General features: G+C 39.5%; 2 protein-coding genes across 3 annotated transcripts in view; both read left to right on the top strand.

Moving 5' to 3' along the window:
- Positions 1–1,141: 1,141 nt before the first annotated feature.
- arpp19a (cAMP regulated phosphoprotein 19a) lies at positions 1,142–6,270 on the top strand. Its single transcript, XM_014985122.2, has 3 exons — positions 1,142–1,370; positions 3,770–3,892; positions 4,909–6,270. Exons 1-3 carry the CDS (start codon positions 1,314–1,316, stop codon positions 5,077–5,079), a joined length of 351 nt encoding a protein of 116 aa, XP_014840608.1. The 5' UTR covers positions 1,142–1,313; the 3' UTR covers positions 5,080–6,270.
- A 509-nt stretch (positions 6,271–6,779) lies between these two features.
- The window catches only part of myo5aa (myosin VAa), a 56,316-nt gene continuing 36,624 nt past the window's right edge, over positions 6,780–26,471 (top strand). The window contains exons 1-5 of one of the 2 annotated variants that reach the window (XM_088004145.1): positions 6,780–7,906; positions 21,642–21,752; positions 23,364–23,535; positions 23,859–24,003; positions 24,780–24,936. In XM_088004145.1, coding sequence (XP_087860271.1) covers positions 7,880–7,906; positions 21,642–21,752; positions 23,364–23,535; positions 23,859–24,003; positions 24,780–24,936 — 612 coding nt within the window. In that variant the 5' untranslated portion in view covers positions 6,780–7,879. The remainder of the gene's footprint in view (positions 7,907–21,641; positions 21,753–23,363; positions 23,536–23,858; positions 24,004–24,779; positions 24,937–26,471) is intronic. The other variant, XM_088004146.1, reaches the window with a different exon arrangement.

The raw sequence follows: 26,471 nt of genomic DNA, 5'->3' as shown, positions 1-26,471 counted from the left end.
CCACTAATGGATTGATTTTCAAACAATAAGTACGTGTAAAATCTGTAATCCTCTTTTTGTTCTACAGCTTTGTATATCAAGACAAAGCTGTCTTGACCTAACGAACAGAGGTGTTCGTTAGGTCTTAAAATTGAGTACATTTATGAACATAAGCACATAATACACTGCCTTCATGTACTGAAAAGAATTGATGAAAAACAGGTTAATTAACGATGATTCTTTAAGTCATTTTATAAATGCTTGTAGGGCCTATCCCTATTTATTCCAGTAATTGGCAATTACAGCTTCTATAAATGTTTACTTTATACTTTAAAATCATATAAATAAATCATAAAGAAGATACAAAATAGATTTTAAACTTCCAGTAAAGGATTAGTACAGGAGAAAATTGGGTTCGCCAAACACTTTCGAAATCTATGATGCTTATTTTATGTTGGCTGTGTCGATTAATGAGGAAAAAAAATATATACAAATTCTAAGATGACTATTAAATAACTGCTAAACTCTAAAATACATAATTTTAACAAAATATTTGTAATAGTGATATCTATTGAATTGTTTCTATTTTAAATTGCATTCCAGCAGCCATTTCATCCTTTATTCCTCTATTAAATTGTGGCACTTATGGATTTCCATATCGAAGAGACCCACGTGCAACGTAGTAGCACAGACGCCTTATGTGGTGAGTGTGTTTACTACAGAGGTGGAAAAATGATCATTTGAGCCACAGGTTCTGGACATTTTGCTAATGTTCATTTTGTATAGCGAAGTATGCTAGAGTTCAGAGAGTGCACTGCAGTTAAGGTCCGGTTGATTTGCAGTGGTAAAGCCTTCCGAGGGCGAAAACAATAATGTAATGACACACTGAATCGTGGGATGATGACTCATGGTGATCATAAGGAAATAGAATTTACATCACACAGAGTACATGCACAATATTCCTTAAAAAAGAGAAGAAAACAAGCTGCACTGGTTAATCAGTACCGCATCCTCCGTGTCCGAGGATTAGCGGCGGGATTTAGTGACAGCACATGGTCCTAACAGCTGATCGGGTTCACATTACGCAATGTCAATCTTGAGCTGAGAGAGAGAGGCGCGCGCGTCATACGAGCAACCCAGGCGGAACGGGAGCGCGCGTGGTGTCTCCGCCGCATATGACGTAGAATATTTTGTACGGGAGCGAGCCTTTTAGCAGCCCTGTGTTGGCGTTGGAGAGAGAAGGGGGTAAAAAAAAAAAGTCAGTGCAGCTAATTTCACGATTATTTGTGAACCTAGTGGGCAGTGCCTTGGTCGAGCTGAAGGCTGATTTAAACATGTCGGAGGACAACGACGAAACCCAGACCGCAGAGGAGACACCGGTGGAGGAGACGGTAAGCATAGATCGGTGTTAGCAGAAAGCTTTAGCCGTTGACTTTTTTACAGCCAAAGCTGCCTTCTGACGTTTAGCTGCTTTCTACCCGCGCTTGTCATAGTTGACACTACCTTCAAAGCTAACAGCTAACCCTCCAGGGATTTATTTACAATACCACGCTTCCAACTATTACTGCACAGTGCTCCGTCTTTAGCACATCTCTGGAAATGAATGTTCCCGTCTGTGTGGTTGTCATGAATGTCAGAGCGTAAGCTAGCGTTAGCTGCTAGCCCTCAGAACATTCTCATACAGTCAAACCAGCCGCTAACGTTAGCTTAGCTTAAAACCAACCTAGCACCTATTTCTCTCCTGTTCAGTTTTCTGAAACGTACCGTAGTTGTCTGTCCCGGTGTTACACACCTGTTCTACAAAACCTTGACCAGAACTGTCTCTACAGTCCGCGCGAGTAGTTTAGTGGGTGGTTTATTTGTCACGAGGAAAGTGCTAGAAATTTCTGATACATCGATGTTAATTCGGTTAATTTGATTCGGTTTACATCGTGTTTTTGAACAAATAGGATCACAGGATTAATCGTTGTTTTAGCAGAGGAATGCACTGCTTAAATTAATTTGTTGTTACTAAGTTATATGTCAGTAAAAATGTTAAGACTTGTCAAAACTGTTTGAACAGGATCGAAAAGCCATAAATTACCTATCGATCAAGTGATACAGAGCTAATGTATGTAGCTTGAAAATTAACTAAGTTGTCAGCATTGCAAAATCCCGAACTCTGTTTTGATTTTAAATATCTAATTTTACCCCAAAACATTTGAAATGTTCACCAAAAGCAAAACATTATTCACTAAATTTTTACATTTTAGTTTAGACATTGCCAAGAAACTTTGGACTTTATATTAATTGTTATTCAGCCGAAATGTCAAGTTTGTTACTGCCTTGTACAACAGCAGAGTTTTTTGTGCACCTATATTTTTGCATTTTTTTTTATTGATTTGGTCTTCAAGGTATCACAATAAAGTGAAAGTTTATTTCAACACTTATAGGGTTGGACCATGTATGAAGTTTAATAACTGAAATTATGATTTTTGAAGATTGAATTTTTGGAAAATGTGGATCCCCCCCCCCCACGCCCCACACCTGTACACTCCTTGGGTTTAGTTCAGAATAATGTCAGCTCGCCCAACGCCCAGCATCTTGTTTGACAAGCCTGTTTTACAGGTTCTATTAATGTTGAATTCAGGTCACATCCATAACAAAATATTAGGATCAGACTAAGATTATTGCTATTATTTTTTTAATGAAGATAAAGTAATGATGTTCCAAGAATGCAGTTGTTGTTATACGAAAATAAAGTCATAATATTATCAAAATAAGGTTGTAATTTTATGAAAACTCCAACACAAAAATTAACAAAAGATAATTTTTTTCTCATTAAAACAACATTTTCTCTTAATCTTAAGACATTCTTCTCATAAAATTTTTCTTCATTTTGCTAATGTTATGAGTATATTGTTGTAATTAACCAAAATTCTTGTAGACAAGCCCTAATACTTTGTCGTTGAACTCACAGAATGGATGGTTGAAATGAGCACAACTTTTTGAAAATATTTTCTTATTTGTAATTACAAAAATACATCAAAATCAATCAAAAATTGAAGTTACAGCCATTAAAAATGTGAATTTTGGGGGGTCTAAAGTAAAATGTGAAAGTTGTGACACAAATCTGAACAGTATATTCATAATGAAAACTGGCTAAATTTCTGCTGTTTTAGGTATTGACATGAAATATTTATTTCAACTGTTATCTAATAATTAATTGTTGATACTTAGAAGTCACTAATTGACTTTTTGAAGTGCTGCTTTCAGCCAAAAGGTCATGTTAGCTACTGTGGAAAATAATACACTCTCACAATAATATTAAAATAAAAAATAGAAAACTTTATGGCATTAAATTGACAGTCTGCTTGAATTCATTTCCAAGGCACACATAACGATTACATTCTGAAATAAACATTTAAAATGTATAAAAATAACTTATTACTATGGTTGCTTGATATTTTTAACTGGTATGTTAAAAATACAGATATAAGTAAAACTGGACCGATATTAATAAGCTTATGTTTTGCCGTTTAAAAACAAATTCTATTCATCTTCAGATAAATTAAGCCAAAGTTGTCTTAGGCCCCAAATATTGCTAACAGGAAGTAACTAATGTATTAGGAACTGAATACTATGGAAACAAAAACAAGAGTCCCTGTCTTTGACCACCTTCTGTCACTCTTTCCTAGGTACGCTCTTTATTTCATAAAGTAGATTAAAAACAAGACGTAGCTCTGCATCGATGAGCTATAGCATCTTGAATACCATTAAAATATGACCTTGTATTTCTGCTGGTTTTCAGGAGTCACAAGACAAGGTGATCAGTCCAGAGAAGGCAGAAGAAGCTAAGCTGAAGGCCAGGTACCCAAACCTGGGGCATAAACCCGGAGGTTCTGACTTGCTTCGCAAACGCTTGCAGAAGGGGGTGAGTCAGATTTTTTTTTTTTTTTTTTTTTTTTTTTGATATTACTGCGAAACGTCCAGGATTCACTAGGTGATGGTTCTTAATTCTCACTTTTTAAAATTTCAGATTATCAGATCATAATTATGTGGTTGGTCCTTGAATTCAGGGTTTTGTAAAACTTTGACCAAAGATATACAATGAATTTGAAAGTTATGGATCTGACTGTAGTCCTTGTTGCTGCTGAGTAGAATGCTTGTTAGGAAAGATGAAATTAAAAGCTTCCCATCAGCATGATGATGGAGGACATGCATTATGGATGGAGGTGAAAAGTTCATAATATCTCCCACGTGGACTCCATTTACTAGTAAGGCAGTAGATAGGTCTGGGTTTTATTTAGGGTTGTCAAATTAAATGCATACCAAACTTTTAAGATTATTTGTAGAAAAAAAAACAGATGATATCAATTATTTGTTTTTCTTCTCCTGCTTTGGTTTGTCACATAAATTTCCAGTTAGACATTGAGCCATTAAATAAATTACAACATTATTGAAATATAAGTTTTATTCCAGGAACTTTATCACTAAGTGAGACACATTACATGAATTACTTACACACAGACTGGTGTTTTCCATGCTTTATCTCTGTTAATCTTGATAATTTTTCCCTTGCAGTTAATGAAAACATGATGTTTAAAATTAAAATATTACATCAGACCAATATATAAAAAAATCAGGGTTTCCCTCAGCCTGGCGCCCCACCAGGTTTTACCTATGACCCCACCAGGCTAAGCATTGCTTATCTTTTATTTTTTAATTCTTTCTAAGTCTTTTACAAATTTTCTGGGGGATACCTTGGAAATTATAATTCAGGAATGTGAGTTAATCGAAAAGTAAGCTTAAATTTCCAAAGGTACATATAATCTTACAATGAGCAGAAAGCATGTTCTAATTTATTGTTCCCATAGTTCCTGTAGTTAGAAAATGTTTGCCATTGTTTCTTTGAAGTATTATCCACTCTTGAATTTTCTTTCTCTGCAGCAAAAATACTTTGACTCTGGCGATTACAACATGGCTAAAGCAAAGATCAAGAACAAGCAGCTGCCAACAGCTGCGCCGGAGAAGACGGAGATCACAGGGGACCACATCCCCACCCCCCAGGACCTGCCCCAAAGGAAACCCTCTCTGGTGGCCAGCAAGCTGGCCGGCTGATACACATGCATCCTTACGCCCTCCCCCCTCCCTCACCCTCCATAACCCTGCTCCACCCGAGCCTCAGAGCTGTAACATTACCCACTCATGCACCCCGACCCTCTTTCCACTTCACACTAGCCTGGACAAACCCAAACAGAACCAAACAGCCAGCGAAGTGGCCGACTGATTGCTTCTTATCGTTTTTCATTTCAGCCTTTTCTGGTCCAGTCCCTTCAGTTTCCCCTTTTTCTCCCCCCCTTCTTATATTTTCAGTCTACTTCATGTAAGATACAGAGAGAGCGTGTTGAATGGTCTGTGGCGTCCCTTTGAACGGTAGGACTACTGGGTTAGGACAGGGGAGCCGCAGAAGCTGCAACACGCGTATCTGGAATGCTTTAGCGTAAAGTTCAGGGTTCCTCAGATGAAGATGATTTATGCCTGTAGCTGTACGCCTGTATATATTTGTCCATATTTGGCACAGGGAGAGGAGACGAAATCGGCCCGTTCAGAACATTTTACATCCGATCAGCAAATTTTTCTGTCTGTACGTTTGCGGGACGAAACCCTCCGACCCGGAGGGAAATCTTTGTTTAGATGTTTTGCTTCCTTATTCGAGGACGTGTTTGGACGAGAAGGTCACACGGAAGCGCATGCATGGGATCCCTTAACGCAAACTTCACCGCTTTCCCCACTTGGTTTCATTCTAAGAAAGGGCAGGCGTCGAGGCAGACTATGCGGTGTACAGACGCGCTCGGTGATTCGTTCAGGATGATACAACGAGATGTGTTCACTTCAAGACTGGAGGAAGAACTTGTTGGGGTTTGGCCCGTATTTGTCAGGTGCAGCTGTGTTCCTACGGTTGTCATGAAAGAATCATCGTGCTTAAAGAAGGGGAGGTGGATGGGTGTGTGATACATTAAAGATAAAACCCTGTAACTATGTAGGCAACCACTCTGTCTATAGACATATATATATATAATATATAAAAAAAGTGTACTGGGAATACATAATGTAATAAGTTAGCCAGTGTAATTATAGGTTGCAGTTTTATCTTCAAAATGTTCTCAGCCCTATGTTGTGCTTTTTGAAGCGTGATCACTGATCAGGGATGCTAACGTGACATCTGTGTGAGCTCTGCATGTATAATATGGCTGCCCTGCTGTCACAATGTGCCATTTTGTTTTTGTAAATAAAATAGTTTTGCACAAATGTTTCTTTGTTTCGTTTTGTCTTTTGCTTGCAAAAAAAAATAGAAAGTTGCAAAGGGATGAATAGAATAAGTTGAAGGGTGAAAAATGCGACTGACTTTTTTTTTTCTTATAAAATGCAGGTAAAGCAAAGAGTTTGAAATTTTCTTACTTTTCAAGTTTGAGTTTAGGGATGCGTCACAGAAAAGTTATGTTTCAGCAATGCTGTTTAAAAAGTGAAATGTATTGAGTAATTATCAATATATTTCAGATTTGTTTATTTTTTAATTATAATTACTTAAAACGAATGATAAGCCACTATTCATTTTCTCTCAAAAATTCTTGCCTTTTTTTTAAACAATATTATCCGATGACCCACATGCTGCTGTTGAACCATAAAAGATAAAACACTGACCGACGTATGTGATATGTATGATTTCTGTGATGGCACTCATCAAAATGTAATGTTTATTCATTTGTTGGCAAAATACAAATATCTTTGTATTTTTGTGTTTTTATTATGTAAAGCACTTTGAACTGCCTTGCTGCTGAAATGTGCTGTACAAAATACTTGATTGAAAATGCATTTTACTTCCTGATATAACTCCTGGGAGACATGAGGGAGGGATATTCTGTGATGCCAAAGCTTGGAAGTTGCAGCTCGGAGGAGGAGCTTTGTCTGGAAGGTGGGCACAGGGCCAACCAGGTGTTTTCAACAGCTGATTGTTGAAAACACCTGGTTGCCATGGAGATTAAAGGATTTCTCAAACATGCATGAAAGAATCAATGAAACACTGCAGGTATGTTTTTGATGAGGGAATAACATAACATGATGTAAAGCTAAAAAAATATTTATTTTTCATAATACTGCCCCTTTAGATAGAAGAGGTGCAGGGACAAAACAACCCAGCCTTAAACAACTGCAAACCCATCTGGAGGAAGATTTAGTACAAGAGATCCACCTTGACCACTGACAGTATTGGGCTAAGAAGGACTTCATTTCAGTATGAAGGAAATTTTTCAATTTTGAACAAAAAAAGAAAAAGAAAAAAATCACAGCCTAGAGCAGCGGACTCAAACTCCAATTCTGCAGTTTTCTACAAAGACTGACTCCAATATTAGCTCATTAGCGCAGCTTTAAGAAAAGTGGAGCATCAAAATAACAGAACTTTTTAAGTTCTGCGACTTCTTTTGGGTTTGGAAAGCCACCTTTCTTTACAAAAAAAAAATCAGAATGCGACCATGAAACCTGCCCTTCAACATAATTAAAACTTTTGCACCTCAATCCTAAAATTAACCCTTTTTATTTGTGTACTTCTAAATCTTGACCAGGGGGAGGCGCTGTTTTCCCACTCGTCAGCAGTTGCCTCCGTTTGGCTGAATCACTTCACCCATCATCATCATTCCCAGAATGCACAGTGAGACGCCGAAACACGACCAGCCTCAGGACGCGCTGCTTATCATGGCGATATAACATCTTTTCTTCCCCCTCGCCCCGAGACCTCCGGCAGCAACTCAAGGATTTCTGCCTCCGCTTCATGAAAACACACGCTGAGCCCGGTGCAGAGCGGAGAGCCGCCGCCGGAGATTCATTCCAGATTGGAGGAAGGACTTAGCGACCAGCGAGCGTCATGGCAGCGTCGGAGCTGTACACAAAGGTAAAACAAGTGCATATTTCTATCTGCTGTTTTGCAGACAACGGCGTTAGCTTGTGGGTTAATAATGTTTTAACGGGCCTCTTCTCGTTTGGAGGTATTTTCACTGTAAACAACCTGACAGTACTGAGCGTCATTGTAAACATAGAGTACCTTTTAAAATGAATGAAAACGCTCCTCAGAAGACATTTTTTTTGTGTGTGTGCGTGTGTGTTTGAAGGTTGCCTTCAGGGGACACTGGTAATAAACAAACGATAGTTAGTGAGTCAGTCCACACACAAAAGGCACCTTTTATTCACCAACAAATCTTCGTATTTGACATTTAGCTTAGTTGTTCTCATTAATTAGCTTCTAGGTATTTTCTGGCGGCTCCAAACTGGAGCTGGAATGATGCAAAGGCGGTGCCAGCCGTCATGGAGGCCCTTCACTCTTATTTTCTCCCCGCAGTTAACAGATTAATATACGGTACATCACTTCCGTCGTATATCTTAGAAAAAAATGGCTATTTGCTCAACCGCTGCGGTGCCAGTGTTTTGTGTTGGGGTGTGAGGTGAGCCTTGGAGGGAGCTGGGTACCGTCGAGATGCTGCGTTGCCAAACCCTGCATCCATCCAGATGGTGTAGCATCCTTAGCATCCGGGGTGTTTAGACCAGATGAGGCCTCGGTAGAGCCATATGCTCACTGAGACTGCTGCTGATGCTGACCAGGCCTGTTTCAGATACAAGCAAGCAAGGTCATGTGCTGCTGCTGCTGCTGATGGGGATGATGAGGATGAGGATTGCAAATGTAGTAGCAGAGATAAAGAAAGTGGTGTGTTTGTGTGAAGGAGGGGGAAGATGAGTCACCCCATCCCCCTTCTCTCTCTCTTCTTCTCTCTCTCTCTCTCTCTCTCTGTTTTGACAGCTGGTGTTTCCAGCTTGGATATTGGTTATTTGATGAAGAGAAATCGTGACAGTGACTGCTGAGATTTCTGCCAGACATTATCAAGTGGTGTATTTTTCAAAATGCGCTCCGGGAGTAAAACTACGTGGGGATGAGAGAGTACGTATTTCTACTACTGCAGGAGCTCCCTGAAATACAAAAATATGGAAGACGAGAAACTTTAGGAATATTTTACATCATTTAAAAAGATATTGAAGTTGAGATCAGATTGTTTGTTTTCCTGAATTTTTCTTTTGTGATTGGTTTTACGTGCTTATTTTTCTGTCATATAATCGGTAAAGTTCTTTGACGATGAAGTCTGTCCATTTGAGTCTCACAAACCACTTCTCTGTTTTGTGTTGCTAGAGTTTCCTGAAATCTGGGCTGATATTAACAACCAATGGTTGTTTCTATTTGTTTTGGGGGGTTTTGGGCCTGCTAATCTAATATTGATTTATTTTTTTTATTTATTTATTTTTTGTATTTAACTGAAGTATAGAAGCAGTGTGATGCGATGCGGTCAAAAGGATGGAAAATATATTCATATAGTGTTGATCAGTTAGAGACCATGACAACGATCTTACTATCGGATACTTACAGCTCATATTTTCTCTTCCGTGCATCCCTACTTTTATTCTCCTATCAATACACCGATCTGTCCACAATGTGTGATTTCTACAATTTATAGATAATTTGACTTCCTCCAGTTATTCCTGCGCAGAGACTGGATTTAAACGAGTCTGCTGTCCGGACTGATTGACTTTTATTGCAGGGAAGGGTTTAGGGGTTTTCTGTTTGCTGCTGGTGGGAAGCCTAAACTTAGCCTCTGCCTTAACAGCATGTTGCCCTTAACAAGGCCGCCTCTGATTTCAGCGCCACTAACTGTGACTTACCTTTTCAGCTGTGGAAAACACTCTCCTCTTTGTGCTTTCTGAGGCAGGCCTGTGTAGGAGCTCATTGAGGAGCATTAAAGAGCCCTTTTGAAATCGCTCGCACCCACAAACGCTCATCGTTAGACCCAGATCCAGTCTCAGGTTTAGGGTCTGTCTGATCTGTTAACTGGTGCGAAGGGGAGGTGAGTCGGAGCTGGAAGGTCTTTAAACTCGACTCAGCTTTTTTTCTTGTGGAGAACGAGTCAGGATCGAAAATAGAACCATTGGCCGAGAGTAAAATGAAGCTGAGCTCTAAAATAAAAAGTAGAGATGCCCAAAGAGGGAGGATGTTTTCATGGAAGTGCCTGAGAGCCTCCCCTTCAGAAGATGACTCAAAGAGGAAGCCGTTTTTTTCTTTTTCTTTTTATGGATTCCTAAAGCTCGGCATTGATTTATGAGCTTTAACTGTGGGAAGACTATTGCCTCAGCAGATTATTCTTTTGCTTTCTTACCAACTCAGTGTTGGAGGAGGGTTGTGAAAAAGATGCTGTGACTGTAAAACCACCTAATTGGTATATAGTACATTTGTCCAGTAACTCAGCATGGAGGGCTCAGACGGCTAAGTAAAGTTTTAATAAACTTTAATATTAGTTTCAGCAATTGCTAAAAAAAAAAAAAAAAAAAAAAAAAAAGAGAGAAAGTATGAAAAGAAATGTGAAAATCTTCTTGTGCCAGTCACTAGATTTTTTTTGGAGATGTGGAGTATAAAGTCTGGAAGCACAATTGTTTTTTTCAGTTCCCTATTTTGTTTTTTTCAGACCTGGAAAACTCTAAATGCTATCGCTATGCTTTTCCAGAACTTTATTAATTTAAATAACCCTGGAATGGACATGCCTGATGAGCTCTGGGTGCTTCAGTTATTCTCATAAAAAACAGAATCAGCTGATGGATGAGAAAACACCTGCTGTTACATCACTTGTTGGGATGATGCCAGACGCTCAGCATGTTTGGCCATTTTTTTTTTCTTTGCTTTTTTTTTCTTTTGTTTTTTTTCTTTTAACCCATATACAGCAGTGATACTAAAACCGCTTCATCATTGCTCTGCACCGGAACATAAAAAGGTCATTGAGAGGGAGAGCCAAAACTGCAGCGCGTTGACTTTGCTGTTTCTTTGGGGTTTTTTAATCGCCTAGAGAGAGGTGATTAATCTGGGCATAATGTAAATATAACTATGCAAACTGGCATATAATTCAAAATTAATTGTATTTCAGTGGCTCTCTGTAGAAAGGGAAACTCAAACACAGATGAGATTATGGCTGAATCGATTAATCGTGATTAATCGATTATTGAAATACTCGTTAACTAGTTTAGTAGTTGATTAATCATTGAACATCATTAAATACATTTATATTTAAGATAAAAAGAAAATCTTTGTTTATAAATATGTTCTACTCAGAACTCTTAAAGTCTCATGGCTTTAAGTTGATCCAGTTTAATTCTATTAGATTCTGTATATATATATATTAAATAATCTCAGATGAGGCACCTTTTGCTATGTTAATCATAAAAAAAAAAGTCAACAGATTATTCCTTCACTGTATTGATGTTAGGTCAGGCAGAACGGACTGAGCTTTTCAGATGTTGATGTTAAAAGTATTTTATTTTTTTAGTTGTGGATGTATCCTGTGCTACAAATAATCTAGTGTACACTAATGGAACGTCGTGTCACTGCATTTTAGGCAAAAAAAAAAAAAAACAACAACCCAAAATGGTTATTTTCTTATTTTAAAAAATGAATTGAATTATTTATTTTGCACCTACTGATATTATTGTATTAAAATGGATTAAGTAGTAGATGACAAAAATGCAGATGTGCCATTTTTAGGATATCTGATTAATCGTTGAAATGATCGATTAGTTGATTGGTAAAAATAATGTAAGATGCAGCCCCAGATGACATCCAGACAGGGATACACTTCGGATGTTTTTTTCCTCATTTAGAGAATATTACCTACAGCTAATGAGAACCTACATTTCACTTTGTTAGCATATTTAGAATATTATATAACATCCGTGAAACGTTTCCTCTTAAAAAGATGACCATGTACATTATATGAGATTAGTTAGAGCTGCTTTTGCATGAATTACTGCATGACCAACATGACCTGGTTGCTTTGACGACTACACTTTTTTTTTTTGATCTTGTGTAATATTGTACACATAATTACAACATTGTAAAATTACAAGAAATAAAGCTTGAAATATTTCACACTTTATGTGGAATTAATCAATTTAATATTTCAACTTCACTTTCTGAAATAAGCGACAAAAGATACGGAACTTTTTACAATATTGTAGTTTTTCAAGATGTATCTGTGCACTTTCAAAAAGCATCATAAGACTGATAAAAATCATAATTTTGTTCCACTAAAAGTGTGTAAAGTAGCTTCAGAAGAAGAAAGACACATTTAGTCCTTTACGTCAGACTTCTGTTCTACTTTTCATTTTGTAGCGTTTTGATTCTGCAGCCATGTTCATCACATCTCTGTGAGCGCTGCTGTTGTCTCATTCGGCTCCCGGCTCATGTGATCGACGATGGAAGCCGGGATGTTTGTTGACAGGCAGATGGGACGGCCAGTCATGTGTTGCGGGAACCGTAGGGAACGTCCATGAACCGCTGCTTGTGTCTGCAGACACAATGGGACGCTTCTGCTCCAGAGCTCAGCGCTGCATCGCTTAGAGTCCTGTCTTTTTTTTTTTTTTCTTACACTCCACGCGTGTGGCCAGGAGCAGAAGGAAAACTAACCGGACGCAAAGGATGAGTTAGAAGTTGGCTCTGCTGACAAGATGAACCGGGAGCTGGAGTATATGTTCGTTCAAGTAAGTTTTAGCTTGTTTTTTTCTTGCCGTTTGTTTTCTTTTAATGTGTCGAGTTATGAAAATTATCGCACTTCAGTGAGAGAAACGTTCATGTTTCGTTTTGGACACGGTTTTGTCCTGGTGGTGAATTTGGTGCCACCTCTGTAATGGAGCGCCTGGAGTCACTTTAATTACTCCAGTCAGGAGGACTGGATTCCAGGTTCCAGCCTCTGAAAACTGAATCAACTGGTGAAACTGGTGAAATGAAATCACTTTTTTGTGTTTTGTTTGTGCATCCTTAGCTTTAGTGGCTGGTAAGCTGTACAAAAACTTTGACTTTGTGCTTCCATCCCATTCCCCTGGCCTTCTGTAGACCATCAAAACGGACAGCGCGGCTCTGAGAGTCGAGGCAGGCCAACCTAATGTGATTAGTGGCCGGGCAGCATCACGGTTTCTCAGTGAAAGAGACCTGGCAGGTTCTGGGTCTCGGCGTTCTCCTTAGGAAACTCGGGTCTCAAGACCCGTTCATTTCATAACCGTCCACGCAGAGCAAAGCCTCTGAACCCTGGCGTCATGCAGTGTCAGCCCAGCTGAGCAGAAAAACAGCAGATCCTCACATGAGGGGCATCATGTGACGAGGCCTCTGCAGTCTGGGACTCTGTTGACGGCTTTGCAGAGAGTATCCGGGCCAATCCACGGTTCATGCAGCTCTGCTTCTGTCTGGACGGCTCCCCCTGGCCCTCCTCATTGCAACCCGTCTTGAGGTTTTAATCTTCTTCCACTTGATTCACTTTTGTCCAAATTCCTCTCATTCCGATCTGCAGAGTTGTCAGAACAACATCGCTTCAGGCTCTCAGCGGTTTTGAGCTTTAGTTTGATGAAGCACGGCCAAACTTATTGTTCTTGTGAGATTTCAGGGGCGCCTTGGATGAAGGAGCCTGTTATAGTCAAACTGGTAATCAATCAATCAGGTTTATTTGTATAGCACATTTCAGCAACATGGAAGTTCAAACTGCTTTACGTCATGAAAAGAAAAACATCAAACACATCCTGTAGTCAATAGTTGTGAAAACCAATAGCAGACATTATATTTTCTCAAGTGAAATTATTGTTATTCCATTTATTATGGTTCAAAAGCAACTCTAAACCGGTTAACTTTTAGTCTTGACTTAAAGGAAATCAATGTTTCAGCTGTTTTGCAGTTTTCTGGATGTTTGTTCCAGATTTGAGTTGCATAGAAGCTGAATGCTTGCCTGTCAGTTTTATTTATTTATCTACATCTTTTTAAAGAGATGGCCCTTATGATTTGACATATCCTACACAAATGGTGGGATATTGTCATGAAATATTTTCCCTAGAAATGTTGCAAATTTTACGACATAAACAAAATTTAAACTGAAAACAGTTTCCATGTTCAGAATTTGTGGTCGTCATATTTTAGTATCAGGAAAAAATACAAAATTCATTTTTTATTGATTTTTAGAAACTTAAGGGAAAATATGTTTCTACCAAGCTGAACATATAATGCTCCCTGTTGTTAAAACATAAATAAACTGCAATTAATCACATCTTCTACGGGGAGCTGAGCTCTGTTTTTCTCAGGACCGACCAAGGCCAGACTTGAACCCAAGACGCCACTTCAATAGAACCCGTCTGACAACATGAAGTAGGGTAAGAGATCTCAAAAAGTGACACTCTGTGCCCCTATCTGACCAAATCCACCTACTGATGAGAAACGATGCCATCGTGGGAAGAGTTACGAAGCAAATCCTTTGGATCCAGGTCACTCCCATGGAAAGAAAAGTAACAGAACAATGATCAACCTCCCCCCATGTGGCTAGGTGGCGCTCTACTGGAGATGCCAGATGAAGCTCTGGAAGCTCTACAACACCACTGTCCCTCCCCTACATGTTGCTGCTTACAGTCAGGTGGCTAAATTACAGTCAGAGGAAAAAAGAGGTAATATTCTATCAGACAAGCACTTAAAAATGTTATACGTAGCATTATCAAAGCTTTAGCAAGCAGTAGCTTGGATTATTTTAGAAGAATGACGATGATGGTACCGATGCCGTGGAAGTGACGTGTTTGGCTCGAAGTTATTACACCGTGAGGCGACGGCGGTGCCAGAGGAGCTTCAGTTCAAGAACGAAAGCTCCAGGCTAAGTCTTTCTAATCTGCTCTTGACTCTGAGCAGATCTGCTAACACTCCTCTGGGAAGCCCCGCCCCTTTTGGACCCAGCAGTACAACACCAGTACATGAAGCCCTACACACATGTTCGGGTTCAGCATAGCTAATGGTGCTAACGTATACACCTGGGATCTGAATTTACAGACTGTTTTATAACCCTAGACCGACATTGTGAAAGTATAATATAAACTGAAAATTTAACTTCAAAAGTTAATGAATTTACAGACATTTATAAAACTAAAGAATACACTGGGGATGATATGTTTGAGTAGATTAGGATACAGATAATCTGTATCCGGCATTAAGCTCTTCATAAGCACATCCACTTGTTTGTTTTTTTGTCTTTAATTTTAATTCTTCAGACGTTTCAGCTCAAACTAGTCAAAAACAAAGCTTATATTGCTGTAAAGGAAGTGCTGATCGTCTGTTTCTGCAGCTAAACTGTGCTGCAGTTGCCCGTCATGCGATTAGCTGGTGTTAAACCCTAAATTAGCTTAATCACTCTCTAGTCCTTTATCTCAGCTAAACCAGGATTAGCCGTGTATCTCCGAGGGCTTCCTTTAAATGCTTCGTACCGACCTTTTGACCTCTACTCTGCGCTAGCAGCACAGACCAACTCTTTCTAAGTAACTTTAATTTGTCCAATATGGTAATTTGTATATAAATATATCTTTGAAAATAATCCAGCCTAATAAATAAAAAGGTGAATACAAAAAAAACAAACATTACAAGAGTGGCAGAAAGAAACTGCAAGAAAGTTGCTGCTATAAACTTATGAGAGGTTGCAGTATTTTTACGTTGAGATGCAGGAATCAGGATTGTCTTGGCCAAAACTGATTTCTGATTCACTTTGTGTGCTGACCTGTTGATATACATTTTTTATTCAAGTCATATTATTTTTGTTTCGTTTCCAAGGACTGTAGCAGGAAAAAAAAGAGAAAAATGTGCTGCAGGTTCTTTGATAAAGCTTGTAGTTTTGAATCAAACAAAACGAAGGCATGGAGGCTAAATATGCTTCACCATCACCTAATGAAAGGACAGAGAAATGTCCTTTCATTAGAATAAAAAAGAAATGTTGCTGGTGGATGCGTTTATTGACAGAAAGTAGTTGGAGCTCTTAGTTTCGATGCAAAAGATTTTTGGAGAATGAGTCAATTCCAGTCTCTGGCTCACAGCTTCCTGTAGGAGTATACCCCAAATATTTTACATCAGCAACGTTGAATTAAGTTGTGAAACTGTAATTCATCATCTGAAATATTAGAATGATCAAACTTGAACCCTCAATAGGAATTTTTTAAAACTGTTTGAGAAATCTTTAGGAGTTAGAGACTACAGCCAACCACGATTAGTTAAATTCAGCACATACTTGAGACGGCCTCTGAAAACACTGAAATACCAAATCTACCTAACTGTATATTAATACGCACAGGGGAACCAGCTTAGCGCCACCGTAGGGGCTAACATTCACCGTCTTCCTGTTTTCTTTGGCGTTTAGCCAATCAGTGGCAAGGAAAACTAATAGAGCTTCTGGATTCGCTGCTTTGCAAACAACAGCCAATAGCTAGTCGAGTAGCGTCTTTTGGATATTTTAGGTATGCTCTATAAAAATATGTCTGTGAATAGCCGTGTTTTCCATAAGTACTGAACTACAAATCGATGCGTTTACACCGTATTTCTGTCGCAGAAGCTTCTGCGCATTTGTTTCCATCTTTAAATACGTTTTAGTCCTTAGAGAAGAAAAATCAATCAAGGGTCAAAGGTCGAATGAGCAGATTAAAGCTCAAAGAAAACTGGACATCAGTATCAGCCAGGAAGAGGCCGATCAGTGCAAAGTTGTTGACGGAGTTGTAAACAAACGAATCAACTTTATGTTTCCGGGCAGAAAATGTGATTAAACCATTTCCTGATTACTCCACCAACATTTTCTTTGCCATCAGTATGAACCGTCTGTGAGAGCAGTGTGCTGCGCTATGTCTCCTTACATGTTCAAAACTTTGTCAAAACCGGTGGCAAAGACTGCAGAGGAAGGCAGCTGGTTATGAATATCATATCCAGGCCCTGGAAAAATGGCGACGGCTCCATTAGTTTCCCATCAAAACATCTGTGACGCAAACACAGATGGAAGATTGTGTCGCACCGATTTCATGCCTCTTGTCCTTATTGTCATGCTGAAATTGTGCAGATGCCCCCCTCCTCGTCCCTCCACGCCCCTCCTCATAAGTGCCGCATGCAGCATGTGTGGAAAGAGGCTTTTTCGGTCACATGACTTCTGATGTCACACATGCTCTGACGTCTTTGCTGCTTTATCATCTGCCGCCAGCAACACGCCAGCCTGAGCTTCGTTCAGTCTCATCCTCCCGTCTATCAGAGTTTCTGTTCCCTCATTCGTCTCGGTTTTGTTTTCGTCTCTCTCTGTTTGTCCCACCTCACGTTTCCCTAAATGCGCCAAAGTGGTGCCGCTCAGGCTGGTGCCCTTGAAACATAAAAACTTTTAGTATTCGTGCTTGTGTGTGTTTGGGTGTGCAGTCCCAACCTTCAGCTCTCCTTTCCTTTGAGCCCAGGGGATTCAGTTGGTGTATAAATATGATTCACCGTGGCGCTTTCTCTTTCTTTTGTCTCCCACTCAGCGCCTGTCTGCGGATCACACAAAAAGCAACGAAGTGAGCGACTTTTTGACATATTTCGGCGTTAATCGAAGCAACGTGTGAAGTGAGAGTGGGCGGGTGTTTTTCTGTGCCAAGGTGATTATCGGGATCAGGAAGTGTGTTGATGTAGCACAGAGATGCCTCTGCGAGGTGCGATGCTGCTCAAAACTCCCTGCTTCTATTTTTAGCTTCCATCCTCCTCCTCTTCGTTGCTAGGAGGCTGGCTGCTGGGACAGTGTCCTGCAGGGACCAAAAAAAGGTGAATGAATTAACAAAATGGTGGAAAAAGCATCATCTATATTATCAGAGCTAACGTCGCCCATCCAGTTTTCCATTTTAATGTCTCATTAATTTGTTCAAAGGTAGTTAAAACTGATATTTTCTATCTATAGTACATCTAGTACAAACTGTCCAGATTTCAAAAACTTCTTAAAATATCTGGGGGGTTTTCTGCCAGTTTTTGTTTGCAGTTGTTGCACAATCCATAATAACTTCAAATAAAAGCCCACTGCTAAAACCTAAATCTCTGAATCCAAGATTTCAAATAAATTAGCGATGCACAAATCAAGATCAGATTAGTCTAATTCAATGCATTAAAAAACCTTCTAATTTTCAATATATAAACAGGTTCTAAATTGAATAACTTTTCTTTATGGAATAATTTGGGACATAGGCTTTGCAAAAAAAAAAGGACATAATCTTATATTTCTATATTTTTGTAATTCTTGCTCATGTTTGTCTTTTATATTTTACTGTATGGTTTCTATAGAATTGTGTTACAGTCCTTATATTAAAAAACACATGGCTCAGGAGTTGTGGAAAACTGGAAATTAATACTGTAAAGAAGTAGATATATTCATTGTCTACTTCGGGGCCATATAAAACCTCATTTCCTTCCTTTTTTATTTAAACTTTGATGAATTCAGTGTTTTACCAAATTTTATCTCAGTTTTTTATCATGTTGTTAAGAAATGTACTTTCAGTCATGCCTTCATATCCTTTGGGATTATTGTAAGTATTACACAGCACTATTATTAATAATTTTATATACCATTTTTATGTATTATTTGTTGACATTTTACCTGCAACAAACAGATGACAAAAAGTGTACTTGCGTGTTGAATATCTTTAAATATAGAAGAGGAAAGTCATTCCTCTCGATTTTGATATGACTCATTGATAATTCAACTCGTAACAATTCAATTCCAAGAAGTACTGGAAGTGGTTTCTGTGAAATGTCTTAAACATTATTGTGTATTTTTATAGCTGCATTCTCAACCACGTGGCTGTCGATATGAAAGAGCTCAGGCCCCTGTGAACTGGTCATATGGGCTCCCATATGACCAACACAGCAGCTCTTTCACTGTGAACACCATGGTGAAGGCTGCACAGAGGACCTGCTGGAAAAACACAGATTTGTTTGATTGCATCTACCAGACTTGAAAATATTTTATATTTAACAATGGATTCCTTTGTGTTTGTACAGTTCTGTGTTTCTGTCCACATTTCTACATTGTGGAAATGATGGAGTCCTGGTGGTTTCCTGCTGACACTAGGATCAGCAGATTGGTTGCTCTCATTTAAAACATGCTTGTGATGTTGCTTGCCAGTCTTGGTCCATTTCTACTTCAGGGTGTCTGCGCATCCTTAAAAAGTTTTCAATTTATATATCTCAAACAAGGCGTTAAAATTTCCTAAACTCATAGGAAAACGTACGTTGGCCTTAAATACGTTCACATCACAGGTCATAAATTCTGTTGTGGCAGGACTTTCAAATGTAGATTTTTTTTTTCTCTGGCAACTTTTCTGTCAGGCAAACGTTTGAGTCGCACGCAAACATCTTCGTTGCTTTCAGTGACTTGACACGGTTGAGGCTACCAGTAACCAGCTGCTAGTTTACCATTACTAGCTAGCTAGTTTTTTTGCCTCTATCAGGGGTAAGTGCAGATTTATCGGCAGTTGGCTGGATGACATTCGTTTTGGCCAATGTCTGACTTCTGCTGCCAACCCATATGAGGCTGGATGCAAAAAACGTTTAAGCTTGGTACTATGGGGCTTAATGTGGAGAGAGCTGCTTGTAGTCCTTACAACTAGCTTGTAATGATATTCATCCCTTATATCTGCAGTTTTTTCAGTCTTAAATTTAATTCAAGATGGCATTGAAAAGATGTTAAAGTGTTAAATTAATGTAATACCACATTCCTTTTAAAAAAGTTTTTAAACTGATGATAGTATTTGCAGTATCCTACGATACGTTGATCAAACTTTTTCTGGCCAAATCTAATTTATGGATATTTGCTTCAGGTTTGATAGAAGTAACACAATTGTGGGGAGATTTTTCTTGTGATGGGAGATGGTTTTAAAAAAAACAAAACAAAAAAAAACCTTTTCACAACACATAAAAATTGGCTGTTTTTGATTTTCTTCTGATTGGTGCCTCTTTTGTCTAAAGACAGCTGTTTCTACAGGTTGGTTGTAAACATTCAAGGCTGTTCCTGTTTTCAAATTGTAAGCACACCAGTGTCGTTCCTGGGCGGATAAAACTGACCTTCCTCTTCATGGATTTAAATGTATTTGGCTGGCAAAGGGCACCAATCCCACCTTCTCGTTCCTGCCAGTTTTCCTGTCCGTATCAGAAGCAAGCAGCCCGGGTCGCATGACGGCGGACGGACGAGGATTTTGTGTGACCATGAAGTCATGATTCAGATGATCGGTCGTGGAGCAGCAGACGTAATAAACCCAGTTTGTGTTCTTCTACAATGAGGCCTCTTTCTTTGGCTTCTGTGAAATTGTCATCAGCAGTTTATGTAACGAGGGCAAAGGAAGCAGTGAAATCGTTATCAGACTCGCGGCAGAAATTCTCCAAGCGCTCATCATCATGTGCCTCAGCTGCCCCGTCCCTGCCCACCAAGTGTAATTTAATATTTCTTTGGTGGGAACTGTTTTTATTTAGGAACATTTTGGACAAACAGCAAAGTGGAAAGAAACATATGAGATCATATCTTGTTGCAAATTTTAAAGTTACTGAGATTTGATTGCCATTCATTTAACTGGTGCTATCTTTTTTTTCTCTTACCATCTATGTGCCTGTTGAAGCAAATATAATAGCATGAAATTACTGTGCAGTGATCAGACCATGGGTTGTGTTTGTGAATTAAAAAGACAGCAGTCTACTAACTTTATATGACAAATAAAAAGACAAAAAAAAAAAAACCCAGATGTGCAATACCAGTAAAAGTTTTATTTAAAATGAATAAAAAATTTTTATTCATTTTACCAGCAGGGATGTAAACTCTTATTGAACAGCTGATGGGAGGAAGGATCTCTTACAACACTCCTTTGTGCACTTAGGATGCAGCAGTCAGTCACTGAATGAGCTCTCCAGTTCAGCAACAACTTCGTGCATGTTAACTGTGACGGCCTTGGTCCTGATACAACTTTTTCACTTCTGATACTGACATTGCAGCTTTGAGTATTGGTCGATACCGATATTGACCCGAAATGACGTGAACATTAGTCATATACACTTTTTTTTACTTGTTTTGTAATGTGGAAAAGGCTTCATCAGGTGGTATCACAAAAACAAAGAACAACAGTCAACAACAATAGGTATGAGAACAACCTATTACTTACTGCTGGATAGAAATGCTGGGGCGGACCAAATGCTGGAGTGAAGCGCTTATACCAGATGCAGGCCAACACTATCCGATATTTATTTGTTTGGCTGATATTGTGCCGATTTCAGATATCAGTATCAGACTGGAGGCAACTTAAATCAATTTTAAATTTTTTTTAAGGCTTTTTTAAAATAATTTTTTATTTTTGTGATTAAATCTTAGCAGTCTTCTTTGAGCAGAATTCTCCAGCCGATCAGATGAAGCGTATACTAAAGTTTTCCCACAGGTCTTGGCATGACCAGCTGCTCCCACTCCGTCACACCTCTGCAAGGTCAGAACCAGTTTTATAGTAACATCCGTCTGCGTGACATTTCCACATCTGCATTCTCGGCCCGTCAGGAGCCGCTCCATTGACGGTTCCCACCACTTTACGGACCGCTGTGAGCCGGGTGCTCATGACTCCGGACAAACACAGAACCCTCTGTTTACTCTTAAGTCATGCTGCTGGCAGAAGAAAACTCTTCTGCCATTTTTTATGTTTTTTCCCCCCCCAACTTTCACTCATTTCCTGTTTGGATGAAACATCAGGAAGTCTGCATTTAACTAATGTTTTTTTTTGCTTGTTGTTTCTTCCAGTCTGCTCGGGTTTGGATCCCCGACGCGGAGGAGGTGTGGAAGTCTGCCGAGCTCACCAAGGACTACAAGAATGACGACGCCTCGCTTCAGCTCATGCTGGAGGATGGAACGGTGAGGTCATCGAATGGAAGAGTGGTGGTCTCTCTATTTTTGAAACTCCTCCACCCCCGTCTGCTTCTGCCGCGTCTCATTAGTGGTTATTGGTCGAACCATTAGCACACAAATGGGACTTTCAAGCTGAGATGCCTCCAAGGACCATTTTAAATGGATCAGCACATGTAATTCGTTCGCATAAAACACAGAGCGCTACGAACTCTCTCCATCGTTCCCTCTAGCAGTCACAAATAAGCACTTCTTTTACTGCACATGTTAGCCACACTATTTACCATGTTGCTTCTTGTGATTTAAATGTTAAATGTAACCACAAGCCCCACCAACATATGAAAGAGGTTTTGTGTTTCGCTCCGATCGCGTCGCCGTCCATTTAATTTTTCCAAACTTCACCAGCAGCTTTCTTGGAAGAAAATAATCAGTGAAACGAGGATTAGATACATTTTACCAGATCATGTTGTTCAGACGAGGAGCCAATATGTCTCGGATTTTGCTGCTTGTACCTCTGGCTTTAATAAAATACAAAGGCTTGCAACTCTTATTCTTGTGACTAATATGTACAATATTCTAGAGAATTATTAGCAAAATGAAGCGAAGAATTTGTATCCTTTAAAGTTTTTTCACATTTTGTCACCTTGCAGCTATATAACCATTAATACAATCTAGTAACTTCGACATCCAGCGCATGACAATTTTAAATTGTCCATTTAAAAAGCAAATGGACAATGTGTGGAAAAAGTAGTGCTGTCACTCTTGCGCTGTGAATAATCACAATTAATTGCTATGTCTAAGTTTGTAAGCTTGAAATATAAATATGCACGCAGCCGTTGCTCTTGCATGAATGGTGACATGGGGAAGGTCCTCCTGCTGCTGCAATTAAAATTCAAACAATTATCAGATTTATTTTTTCAGCAAAACAGGTAATGTGGTCTCCCAGTGCTCAGCTGGTTGAGCACTGTAAAACTTTTTATGTCTTTTTATGTCAATAAAAAGTTTTAATACAAACATATTTTGGCCTATAAAATCACGGGCAAAACTTCTGACCTGCCAGATGTTCAGCCGGCCGTCACTGGATGATAATCCGTACAGTTCAGAGCTCCGTTTTCAAACATGTTGATGAAAAATTTAGTGAAAATTGTTCAAACTTAACAGGGATTAACTCAACATTGAGAGGATTCTCAAACAAAGTTCGGGGGGGGGATTTGTGTTGATGTTCTGTATTCTGTATATGTGAGCGTTGATCGTATTGTTCATCATTTATCGCAAAAAAATTCTTATGACAAAGGTTTTGGTTGTCGTGGTCACAACAAAGTTAAAATTAATAATAAAAATAAACATACTGTGCTGTCTGAAATGTTAATTTTTCAGGAGCATTGATATATACCAGTAAATTAAAAATATATTATTAAACGCAGAAGATGCCTATTTCAAATAGGAATATTTTTCAAGAATAATATCTGTGGTGCTACCAGTGCTGTGCCATACTGTCACAACCATAAAGTTACCTACGAAAAGAAGTGATAGTTTCTTTTTAAGTCATCATTTTCATTGCTGTCACAATAGTGCTCTGTGTGTTGATTTTTAAACCGTTTTGTCGTCTCTGATTCTCAGACCATCGATCACAAGCTGGACCCCAAGACGAAGAACCTGCCTTACCTGCGGAACCCGGACATCCTGGTGGGCGAGAACGACCTCACTGCCCTCAGCTACCTCCACGAGCCCGCCGTGCTCCACAACCTTAAAGTCCGCTTCATCGACTCAAAGCTCATCTACACCTACTGCGGTACGTCGTCCACTTCCTGTCGTCTAACCAATGAAAACACTGTTGATCAAAGCATGACCTGCTGTCGTTAACAAGCGACTAATGTTTCAAAGTGTGCGATTTCACAGTTAAAGTTAGCTGGCCGAACATTCGGATCTTCCACGGCCTCTGTCTTTTGTTTATAGTCTCGATGAAACGCGTTTCATGCTGTACGCTGCGCTTCTGAGCTGAGGAAACCGTTTATGAACGGCTGTCGCTCATTGCTGGAACGTGTTCGCTGTGTCGCCATGCTGAGAGTGTTTTGCTGACGTAAAACCAGACGAGCATTTCTCTCTCTCCCGCAGGAATCGTTCTCGTGGCCATCAACCCGTACGAGACGTTGCCGATCTATGGAACGGACATAATCAACGCCTACAGTGGGCAGAACATGGGAGACATGGACCCACATATCTTTGCCGTGGCAGAGGAGGCTTACAAGCAGATGGCAAGGTGTGTGTGCGTGTGTGTGTGAGCGTGTGTGTGTGTTACCTGAGGAGCCTTGGTTGCAGTCTCCCTGTAGCTCAGCCCTCCCTCTTTCTCCAGGGTTTGTAGGTCAAAGCCGGGCCCAAAATAACCACTTGGTGGTCACACTGTCTGCCGCTCACTTGTTGTTCATGTGATCTCAGAGCCCACACAAAGAGGAAGACACCAAACTCTGCTCTGCAGCCAAAACAAACGATTACTGTAGTAATTGTTTATTCTGACGATTAATTGATAAATATTTTTTTTAAAAAAAGAAAAGGCACGTCCCACTGACTTTTCATTTAACCACTTAAGCCTTTACACAATATTAGAAATACATTAAAGATGCAAATACACAAATAATTCATTTCCTTCTTTAAGTAAGAAAATTAAAATTTTATTGCCTAAAAATGCAGTAACTTGGCATTCCTTTGGTAAATCTGAACCAGGTGAAGCTAAAATTGAGAAGTTTTGACTACAACCTATTTACAGTCAAACGTCTTTTTATCTTAAGTGCAAAATGTCTTTATTTTTTGTACCGTTTTGGCTTAATTACTGTTTTTGTTGAGATTTGTGTGATTCACTAGTAAATATTGATTATTCACATTTGACCATAACACCCTAATAGAGAAGATGATGGGATAAACTAAAACCAGTAATAGATGCCAACAAACATGATCCACTTTCAACATGACCTCAACTTTTGACTTTGAACTTCAGTTTTCATCTTATAATGTAACTTTTTTATTATTATTATTTGTCAGAGATGAGAGAAACCAGTCTATTATCGTGAGTGGAGAGTCCGGAGCAGGAAAGACCGTCTCAGCCAAATATGCCATGCGATACTTTGCTACAGTAAGTGGCTCTGCCAGCGAGGCCAACGTAGAAGAGAAGGTTTTGGCTTCCAACCCCATCATGGAGGTAAGAAAACTAGTTTTATCTCTAGAAAATTACTCCAAGTGCACCGATCAGTCGACCAGAGACTGGACTGGACCAATTTTAATTTGCATCAAAATATAAGGAAAAAAAGAAAGCAAGGACTCAAAATAAGTCAGAGAAATCCCAGGATATCAGGTCCCCTGTTGGTCAGCCTGAATGGATTAAATAGAAAGTTTGACATTTAGAGAGATTCAAGCCTTTTTGCGATAAATCAGAATCGGTAAATTTTTCCCTATTTGGCTTTAATTGGTAATTAATTACTTTAATTACTTGTCAAAAACCTAAAAATCTAAATAAATGTTTCCACTGCCAATTAAATGCATGACATTAAATAACTCCCACTGTTTTCAGTTTATAAACACATCATTCAGCTTCATGAACTGTGATGCCCTTGTTTTGACCTTGACTGAAATCTGAGTTAAGTTTATTTGAATTGCACAAGGCAGTTCAACATGCTTTATGTGATAAAAACAAAACACAATATACAAAAAATACATTACAGTGGCAAATTAAAGAGAAGTAATCAAAAGTTGCAAACCAAGGAGAGGTCCAGCCAGGGGGGTTGTCAGACCGTCAGTTCCCGAAACCATACAAAAGAAAACCTTGTAAAAGCACAGACTGTGCTCAGGGTGAAAACCTCAGGGGTTAAAACCACAGGAGGGTCAGAAAACAAACAGTACAAAAAGAATCGGTTAAAATCAGAATCTGCAGGAAATCAGAAATCTGTATTGGCCAGAAAAACAACCTGATCTCTAGGATGTGCTTTGTGACTGTCATACTGAACTCCCCCACACAGTATTTTTTTACATTTTTTAAGTCTGAATGTCTTTGTGTTCCTGTATTCACCAACGTTCTTTATTTCTGACTATCTTCAGCCGAACAATGAGGGATCCCATCCTCTCTCCTTCATTTACATCCACTGACTCCTCCCTTCTTCCTCTCCACCTCTCTCTGATCTCCTCACCTCTGGCTGCTCTCCAGTATTTCTGTTTTTCTTTATCGTTTTTCTCTTCTCTTAGTCTCGCCATCCCTCTGCCCCATTGGTCCCTTTTTAGCCACCGTGCTCTCATCAGTCTTTAGCCACTCAAGGATGGGCTCACAGAATGAATAAACGTCTTTCTCCTCGTGTCGCAGCGATGATGTCACCTCCGCCTGTAGACCTGGATTTAGAGCGGATGGTTGCATCAGCCTTGCTTTCACAGGACCTGCCTGTGTGAATGCCCGCTTGACGGGGGGAGCGGGAGCCGGGGTGTGTGCGCTGTTTGCTCATGCTTGGCTGATGCTGACAGAGATTGGAATACCTGCTCTGCTGAATGCTTCCTTGTCTGCAGTGAAAGACCGTGTGTTTGGCCTTAACTCAGCAAGAACCCGCTGCGCTCGTGCTTAATCTAATTCTGTCCAGGCTAGCTGGTATTCAGCTTTGATGTGTGTGTGTGTGTGTGTGTGTGTGTGTGTGTGTGCGTGTGTGTGTGTGTGCGTGTGTGTGTGTGTGCGTGTGTGTGTGTGTTTATGCGGCT

The sequence above is a fragment of the Poecilia mexicana genome, unplaced genomic scaffold (assembly GCF_051168715.1).
Source record: "Poecilia mexicana isolate PSO_F unplaced genomic scaffold, ASM5116871v1 scaffold_3, whole genome shotgun sequence".
Classification (NCBI taxonomy): Eukaryota; Metazoa; Chordata; class Actinopteri; order Cyprinodontiformes; family Poeciliidae; genus Poecilia; species Poecilia mexicana.
The sequence above is the reverse complement of the archived record's forward strand: the minus strand, read 5'-3'. Positions and strand labels throughout refer to the sequence as shown.